Genomic DNA, 9348 nt, shown 5'->3' on the forward strand with positions numbered 1-9348 from the left:
AGAAAACAGGTAGCAGGAAAAACCCTCCCTGGCCTGCCAGCCCCGTCACTGCTCCTCCAGGCCCTTGGGGAAGCTGGGGGGGGTTAAAGCAAAGACCAAACGGCCCCCACTGCTGAAAGGACAGGGGGGCAGGGCAGAAGAGAAGCGACAGCTGGGCGTGGGGAAGGTGGCGATGAACCAGAGGGAGATAATTAACAGGGGTTGGGAGGAAAATGCGTCCTGAAGCAGCGCGCAGCTGGGCGGCAGCTGGGGGGGCACGGCGAGGTGCAGTGGGGTACAGTGAGGCACAGTGGGGTGTAATAAGACATAATAAGGTACAATAAGGTGTAATAAGGTACAATAAGGTGTAATACGGCACAATAAGGTACAATATATAATTTTTGTGCACAGGAAGGCCAGGCACACGCGCCGGGCTCAAGGCAGAGGTTAAGCACAGCCCAGACCCGAGCCCCACGCGGCGTTTTGGGGCAGTTTCCCCCCCCCGCTGCCTCACGGAAAGGCGCAGAGGGCGCCCGCGGAACCCGGGGGTTAAAGGGAGGGGGGGGGCAGCGCAAGGCCCGGCCCCGAGGCCTGGCGGGCCGCGGCCGCCCGGGGCCAGCCCGCAGCCGGCTGCCGAGGCCGGGTCCGGCCCGGGGGCGGCGGGGGGCGGCCGGCACCTACCTGAGCGCCGCGTCAGGGCCCGGCTGCGGGGCCAAGGCCAGCCCCGGGGCCGGCCCGGGGCAGGGGCGGCGGCGGCGGCTCCTCCTCCTGCCGCACCGCCCGCCCGCCGCGCCGGAACTGGGCGGGGCCCCACGCTGCCACCGCCCCCCCTTCGCCCCGCAGCCCCGCCCGCCGCTGAGATCTCGCGAGATGTCGTGTGGTGACACACGGGAGGCGGGAGCGCCCGGCCCTGGCCGCCGCCATTTTGTGGGGGTGGGAGGGGGCCGCGGTGTTGGTTAAATTGTGGCATAAAGTCACAGAACTGGTAATATTGGAAGAAATCTTCCAAATCAGCTGGTCCAACCAGCCCCTACTACCACCATCGCCCACTAAACCGTGTCCCCAAGCACCACGTCCAGCCTCTCAAACACCACCAGGGACGGTGACGCCACCACCTCCCTGGGCAGCCCACCCCAGCACCTGGCATTTCTCTTTCTGACAGAAATATCTCCTCATTCCCAGCCCAAACCTCTGTTTCTGAGTGAAACTGACTCTAGTGTCCTGAGTCTGGGCTAATTTCACCACCGTGATCTTCAGAAACCTGCACAATCATCCCAGATCAGGCTGTGACCCATAAAACTTAACTACACGTATAACACTGAATTATTCTTCCATCCCATAGCATGCAATGAATAGGGGAACCAAAATGAGGCAATTAGAGAAGCCTCCAGGTTAAAAGGTTTGATAAAGCAAAGCTAAAGACCAGACACAAGGAAGGATTGGCAGGCCACTATTAAAATACTTATTACTGCCTAAACATCACAGGAATAATACTGCTTCTCCTTTACTGAAGAAAAAAAAAAATAATAAGAAAAGAATTTAGCTCAGTCAAATCTAGTTAATCCAGTGGAGAGCCACAACTCAGAAACCTTATAGCGTCTTAATCCTTTCACAAGGTTATTGTAAAAGATTGATAAAAAAAAAAGTATTTGTTTTTAGACAGAAAAAAATCTGCAGATGAAAAATGAAGAAAGTGCTTAGAAAAAACTGCCCACTGCTCTCTGTCTTCAGCAGGGTAGAAAGCAAGAGGGAATAAAATCCCGCCAAAACATGTATAAATGCTGACAGTGGTTAGTGACCATGAAGACAGCAGTCCCTTTCCCACCCATCTCCATGCTGTTCCACACGTACCACCTGGGATGTTTAAAAACTGCCAACTTTAAGGGGAAAATAATCTAAAAAGATATCTAGAAAGCTCCACCTCAGTTTGTTTTTCTGATTGCAGGTGAATCCAAGCACAAACAGACCCAAAATGAGCTCGTGGCATAGCGGCAGAGATGCAGGAGGCTGCCTGGTCTGCCTCCTCCCTGGCGGTGCCTGGCAGTGGGTGCCTAGAAATGCCTCTGCATAATTCTGCTTCCAAACTTCCAATGCAGTCAGGAAATGAGAAGATGGCTTGAGGATAGTTGCACCTTCAGCATCAGTAAGCCAAAGCCATTTCATGCTCTGAAGCAGACTCAGTCCTACACGGCAGATTCCGTCATAACGCTTGCTGGTGCAAACAGAGGCTGCAAAGGCAACCTCAGCACTGCCATTTCCTGGCTTTTAAATGTTTGCCTCAAAATGGCAACAGCCTGAAAAAGACAAGTTTGAAGGCTCAAGATACTGATGTATATCATCTGCTTTTTTGCTGGTTTGATTCTCTTGTGGAAAGCACTGCCCACTACCAAAGCTCAAAGTTCAGCGAGCAGGCCAGAGTCACAAGTGTTATTATTTATAAGCCTTAAGATGCCCCATCCAAACTAAACAGCCAAACTCAGCTGCTGTGTAAGGGCCAATCCAAAATGTGCTTCCTTCAGGAAAGCCAAGAAACCTCCTTTCTATTTTATCTTCAGGTACCAACAGCTGTCCTCCCTCTTTCCACAGTACGGCAGTTCAGTTAATATCTGGTGGCCGTGACCTGTTCTGAGATTAATAAAATATTTTTATGAGCCAATTCATGAAGGTGCTGTCAACAAACTGCTGCCTCCTCTAAAGACTAATTAAAGGCGAGCCAATATTGTCTGGCACAGGCTGTAACGGTGACAGGTCTCCTTGCACCCTCCACCAATTCCTCTGAGTAGAGATGAGCAGAACTCAGCATCTGATGTTCTGTGACCTTCTGGAACCACTTAACAGTTCCAATTCACTGCAGCGTGAAGAAAAATCTTTGAAAATCAGATTAATCTGAAGCCATGGCCTGGTTACTCATTTTCTTCAGACAGTACAGGCTGCAAGGCAGCAGTGCTGTTTGCTGGAAGCAAGAGTCTCCTGTTCTTACCGTGGTCCTGTACAAAAGGTAGTCTGCTAAAAATGAAATTAATGTCATATTAACAAAATAGGCATCACAAGGGATACGTGGCACATGCACACACTTCCTAAAGGCATATTTTCTAAACTCATATTTGTTCCTTCTTTTGCTTTGTGTTTTACAGTTTACTGTTTTTTTGTTTGTTTGTTTGTTTTTCCTTATTCTCTCACCTCTTTTTATCCCTGAGACTCAAGATTGCAGTGAAAGATGCTCCTGAAGCTAATCCCTCAGTCACCCAAGAGTGAGGAAGCCAGGATCTTGGGAAATACTTTCTGCAACAAGTAGAGGACCTTGATTTTCAAAGGCTGATTCAGTCAAACTGCCCCAGTGAAAACTTTCCCAGTGGGTTGATAGCATGTTTGTGCAATCAAAACTAGGTATTTTCAGAGCTGCTGAAGAGGTGAAGAGTCTGAAATTGTTTAGCACCTCAGGAAATAATTGCAGTTTATTAAGCAGTTTCATGATATAAGATCTATATTTATATCTCTGCATCACTTATTACCTGGTGACTAGTTGAAAATAACGGTAAGAAAACATTCATGTTTCATTTCCCCATCGCTGTTTCTTTAACCTGGAAAATATTCCGTGTTCCACACAGCAAAATTCTGAGCAGTTCCAGACACCACCTGGTATGTCACACAAAACCAAGACTCTGCCTGTACTGGATTTCAGATAATGAGCCGACCGTTTCTCATTGTCCAGCAGCCACTGTTCTTGAAGCTAGAGAGAGATGAAACAAACATCTTGCATTTAAACTATCCCTCTATGTAAGAATATTTATGGTTTCTTTTGTCCTTTTTGGTCTTTTTTTTTTTTTTTTTTAAAGCTTTTATTTAACCCATACTTCTCTCTGCTGGATGAAGCAGAGAAGTCTGTGTTTTGTTAGAGGTGTCAGTTCCTGCCTTGATGGGCAATTGTGATTTCTCATATGAAGCCAGAAACTCCCTCGTGGCTTTCCTAAGCACAGCTTTTCTGTGCTCTTCCTTTATAAACTCCAGCTCTCTATCCAAACACACTCCAGCTACCGAAAGGTGAAGTAGAAGACCCTGCCACAAAGAAGCACCAGAAAGGTAGAGGTGGTCCGAAATGAGCCCTACAAGAATGAGAAGCAAGTAAGGAGAAGGAGTAGAAACAAGAAAAGAGGAGCGAGGACTTTCACTAGTGGAAAATCGCTGGGCAAAGTGCAACACTGACGACTTTCCTAAAAGAAAAGTAAAAGTGGAACAACGTCATGCTCTTCTCCAACGCCTTGGGGCGCTTGCTTAGTCAGAAGGGAGGGCGGGGTGGGAAACAATGGGACGTAGGATGACAATGATGTGATTACATCCCACGTACCATTAAGAAACTTGGCCTTCTCCCTCTCCTGCTCCCTTGAGCAATTAGCCTTGCAGATGCTGCAAATTAGCAGCGCGCTGTTCTCCCTCCTGATAGCCTTGTCAGCCTCACTGGGCTCACTCGAGGAGGCTCAGAAGTGCTCTGCAAGCCAGGAGAGCTGGGATCGCATTTTGCCCACAGAAGGGAAGAGGTTAAACCTCGATAGAAAAGGCCACATGTTTTTAAGCCTTTATGGAGAGGCAGGTTAAGGCTGTATCTCATTTGTCTCTCTTTAGGTAGGGCATCTGATTTTAAGGATGGAGATGAAAGCATTGTGGTACCATCACACCATCTGCAGTGGTTAAAGAGGGAAGGAAGCCAGGGAGCATGCAGCGCAGAAATCCCTGGCGTGGCAGGAGAAGTGCTCACCAGGTCTTTGCTTTCTACCTCGTTTGCTTCTTTGGGTTTAACCCTGCTGTCTTTTCCCCCTCCGTCTCTCAAACACGAGCATTGCACTTTCATATGAAATCGTTAGAGGCTGACCTCTCACACCGCCCCCAAAAGTGGCTGTGGAGCATCGGAGAGGATGCTGTGTGACAGTAGCTGTAGCAATGGGCCCTCACGCTATTGCAGCTGATAATTTGGGGCTAGATAGCTAAGAAAAAGTGCATCTTTCCGATGTGAGGTACCTGGGGTGGTGGCCACGTGCAGGGCTTTGCCTCCCGCACCCTTCAGCTTGCATCCGCTGCGAGCCGTCTGGAAAAAGAGCAGATCCCTGTAATGTAATTATGGTCATGATGGCAACGTCAGAGCGTTTTTCCACACGCCGCTTTAATGAAGTCGCATTAAAAAGGGGTTTTAGGAGTTCTTGCAGTGTCACCTAATGGAAAGCCAGCCCCTAAAGTCACCGTGGGTGGTTTGTGAGCAGAGCACCGGGGAAGAAACACGCCAAGAACAGGGGAAAACGGCCCCGTAGGCTGTCTCCTGATGAGCAGCTGGGATTTGGTGTGTATTTTATAACAAACAACCTTGCAAGCCTCTGATTAAATCAGTGTTTCTCTGCTGATACCTATCAGGCACGGCAGTGACCTGGAGTTTAGCTGCTGCTTCCTCAGAGCACTGCTAAAACCAGGGAACAAAACACTGGGGTGATGCTCTGATTATGAGGCCACGTTTTGCCTGCAGCCCTAGGACAAAAGAAAGAACCTTTCTTCATCCTGGCTTGTTCTCATTCGCCTTTTCATCTTCATTTTTTTTTCAGTGAAGCTTTTCTCCATCAATATTTCTCATTCATTCCTTCTCAGAGGTCATTACCTTTATCTGTCCAGTCCATCAGTGCCAACCCCGATGGTTTCAGGCTGTTTATCCAAAACAGGCAGAGGGCTTTGCTACAGCGAAGGCGAGGAAATGGGGCTGGGTCGTGGCAGCAAAGGTAATGCCCAAAAGGAGACTTCTGGAGTAGAAGGAAGCAAGGAAGGCAATCGTTACTAGCTCACACAGCAGCCTCGAGTCCCAGCAGCAGTCAGCAGCCACCTCTCAGCCTGTTCTTCTGGTGCAAAGCACTGGAAAACAAACAAACAAACAAACAAACAAACAAAAAAAAAAAAAAAACAAAAAACACACAGTCTCTCAGGTAGCTGCAAGTCATCTGCACAAAAAGGTGAAGGTTTTTTGTCAAATGATCTTTCATGTCAAAGCAGATTGAAAGCAAATGGGTTTCCTTGAATCCCCAGGCCCGTGACTAAACAATTCCTGGTCCCAGTGCAATTTCTGAGAGATGGGAGCTGTTATTCTGAATTATGAAATGCAGTGAAACGAAGCAGGAGGAGAAGTTACAACATCAAGAGCACCAGCAGCTAGCGTATTAGTAAGCAAGGAGTTCACTAGTGATTAAGGTTTTTGTTTTGTTTTAAACAGAGCGGCTTGAGCTATCGTTATAGTGCTGCAGTTAGAGAATTCGATCTGTAATCCTCTATCTTGATCTCTTTCAGGAACAAAAGAGATTGAAACAAAAGTCCCGCCCAGGCAGCAGAAGGAGGCACAAGCAGCTGCAGCATTTGTCGGCTACCTTTTGAGCCAGCCAAGTTTAAGAAGCTCAGACCAGGAAGAAGGAAGACATCCACGCTGGAGGTCAGTAAGGGCACCTGGAGCATCTCACTCCGGAGCAGGCACTTCATGACTTTTCCTGGTAGGCACAGCTCACAGACACATTTTGGGTTTGCTGCAAAGACAGCCAAGCACTTTTACCTGGCGAGGGTCTTCCCATGAGGCTCAGGGTACAAAAACAAGTGGCAACAAACCCCACAACTCACTTTTTTTTCCCCTCCACCCTTAACTCTCAGACTTCTCTGCAACATGATGTCTTTCCCATGGGGGAGGCAATGACAGCACAAAGTGGCTGTTCCACAACAAGCTGGATAAGGCTTTTCCTCCCCTCCAATAGGAATAAAATAATCTTGAGCAAGGCTTTTCTTCATAGCCCACTTATACCCCTGTGTAAGAACCAATTCCCTCTGTTTTTTACCTGCTTTTTCAGGTCCTTAAAGCTGTTTTCCTACCAAAGCAATGGGCTGTCAGTTTTCATTTTCCTAGCCATGGTTCATGCTGCAAAATCCCTCTTCCTGGAAATGCTCGTGACTCACCCAGACCTGTCCCCGAGCAGCCTGCCCTGACTCCAGAGCTGGACCAGATGCTCTTCAGGTCCCTTCTGGCCTGAATGGGTCAAGGCCATAGCTCAGAGTCTCCAGGAAAAAGAACTAGAGGCTCATTTTGGCCACTCCTCATTCAAAATGCCCTCAAAGTCAGCACAGTCCCACAGATGATTATCTTTCCTCTTTAATTCCAGTATTAAAACACCTTCCAGCAAAACCTCTTCTTCCACAACATCCCTTTGCCCACCCTTTCTTGTATCTGCAGCAGAGGAATGAGCAAATTGCTTGCAGCTGTGCAGAAGTCTCCAGGGTGAGCCCAATCCCCTGCAGCCAGCACCTGGGGGGTCTCTTCCCCTCAGTGTCCCCCTGCAGCACCACAAATCTGGCATCAGCAGGTGGACCGAGGTGTTGCCGATTTCTAAATGCCCAAGTTTCTCTGTGGTGTCCTCCCCACCCCTAAATAATTCCAACAGAATGATATTATAACAACATATAGGGAAGACAGGATGGCGGCTTGTCAGTTTTACGGTATCTATTTTATTTTTCATGTTAAATAGCGTACAAAAATATATTATCTATGCAGGCAAACATACATAATACAGTGTGCAATAAATAGCAAGCTCAAAAATAGATTTCTTTAAAAACAGTCAGTGTTCTGACAACCAGCAAAACAAAGACATGCAATAAATACATTCAACCCCGCTGAGCAGTACCTGTCAGAAGGGGCATTTCTTTACGTCTTCCTAAGACGTTATAAATACACAATTAAAAATAAAAATAAAATAGACAATAACTGAAAAGACTGTTAAAAAATCGCTCCCTGAGCTCATGTAAAAAAGCCAAGTGCTTAAACAGGAAACCGCAGCCGGGCGTCCGTAAGGCAAGGCAGGAAGAAAAGGCTACGTGCACCGCTCCGGAATGGCCACGCACCCCAGGTCGTGCAGCACTTGGAAGAGGTGGACGATGGTGGAGTACTCCAGGCAGCTGGCGGTCTCCTGGGGAGGGAGAAGAGGAGGTGAGCACACCGCGGGCACGGATGGGGCTCGAGCCATGGCTGGGGGCACCATGGGGAGGCCTTTCTGGCCGCTTCTTAATGATTTGGACCCAAAGTGGTGAGGTGTCTGCCAGGGGACCCCTGAAACCCCATCAGCCTTCTTCCCCAGCCTCCTGTCTTACCGTCTTCTTGGCCGTCTCCAGCTTCTGCAGCCAGTGCCTCAGCTTCCCAGAGGGCTGATGCGAAGGAGCCTCAGCGGCCACCTGCAAGGGGAGCGTGCGGGTAAGGACCGGCGATGCCCCGCGGCGCTGCCACTAGCACCCGTCAGTGCCACCGAGCTGGGGCCACTTCCCGACCCAGGGGGACACTCACGCAGCCTCGCAGGTCCTCCCGGGCTTGGGTGAAGAAGGCCAGGGGCTGCTGGCTCTTCTCGGCCAGCTTGTCGACTGTGGGGTGTGCCAGCACAGCGATGGTGAGGTCCAGCTCGGCTTCCACCAGGAGGAGTCGGTCGGGCACCTGCGGGCAGGAGCGGGGTGGTTACGGACCCTGATGGAAAGCCACCCCGGGGGGTGGGTGGAGGGGGTCCCCCTTCCCTGGCATCACCCTTACCGACAGCTCGTTGGGTGTCCACTTCCGATTGAAGAGCCTGGTGCTGCATTTGGGGTCCTTCGACGTGATGTTCTCCTGCAGGTGTAACACAAGAGGGGTGGGGGCAGGTTAGAAAGCTGCCCTTTGGCTTGGAGCTGCGTTGTGCAACCCCCGTCCCCCTCCTGAGCTCTGAAAGCAGGATGAGATTCAGCCCAGCCCCGCAGCCCCAGGTTGCTGTCGGTACTCACATAGTACTTCTTAAACTTCAGCACCTCTGCCAGCTCGGAATACGCCGGGGATCCGTACTGGGAGAGGCGGCAGCTCTTCTTCAGGGCAGCCTGGGGGAAGGCGCCCGCCAGCAGGGGCCCCAGGCCCACCACCAGCACCGCGGCAAACACAGGGCACAGCATCTTCGTGTCCAGCTGCGACAAGGATGCAAAGATCCAGAAAGACAGGAGGAGGAGAGGACGACCGGTGTCCGAACCCACGAAATCCCTCGAGACGCCTCGAGTCCTCGTTTCTTGTGTCCAGAGCTGTGCTGTCTCTCGAACCTGCCGCTCTGCCCCATCTCCCCGGCTTTTAAGCAGCCGGGCAGTGCCGCGCTTTCACCTTGGCAGGAAAACCCACGGCGCGGCGGCTCCGCGACAGGAAAGTGAAAGCGCCTGCGAGGAAAGCCCAGGCTGCAGGTGTGCCTGCAGGTGAGGGCACTGCGGGGACGTGGCGGCTGGGAAGGGGCTGGGGGTGTGGTGGGATCCTGCGGTGCCGTGTGTGGGTTTTCTTCTCCCTCTCCAGCGGGACGTGGGAAATGCGAA

General features: G+C 50.4%; 2 protein-coding genes across 3 annotated transcripts in view; both read right to left on the reverse strand.

The window, feature by feature from the left end:
- The window catches only part of UBE2F (ubiquitin conjugating enzyme E2 F (putative)), a 62451-nt gene extending 61631 nt beyond the window's left edge, over positions 1-820 (reverse strand). For both annotated transcript variants that reach the window (XM_038182479.2, XM_027461749.3), the window contains exon 1: positions 661-820. The gene's annotated coding sequence lies outside the window, so the exon portion shown is untranslated. The remainder of the gene's footprint in view (positions 1-660) is intronic.
- Positions 821-7853: 7033 nt separating this feature from the next.
- LOC101795406 (interferon lambda-3-like) lies at positions 7854-8946 on the reverse strand. The gene is given in 5 exon segments (NM_001310792.1): positions 7854-7949; positions 8131-8211; positions 8321-8464; positions 8558-8632; positions 8785-8946. Coding segments are annotated over 5 exon segments (558 nt in total).
- Between the last annotated feature and the right edge of the window lie 402 nt (positions 8947-9348).

Source organism: Anas platyrhynchos, chromosome 7, assembly GCF_047663525.1.
Source record: "Anas platyrhynchos isolate ZD024472 breed Pekin duck chromosome 7, IASCAAS_PekinDuck_T2T, whole genome shotgun sequence".
Lineage (NCBI taxonomy): Eukaryota > Metazoa > Chordata > Aves > Anseriformes > Anatidae > Anas > Anas platyrhynchos.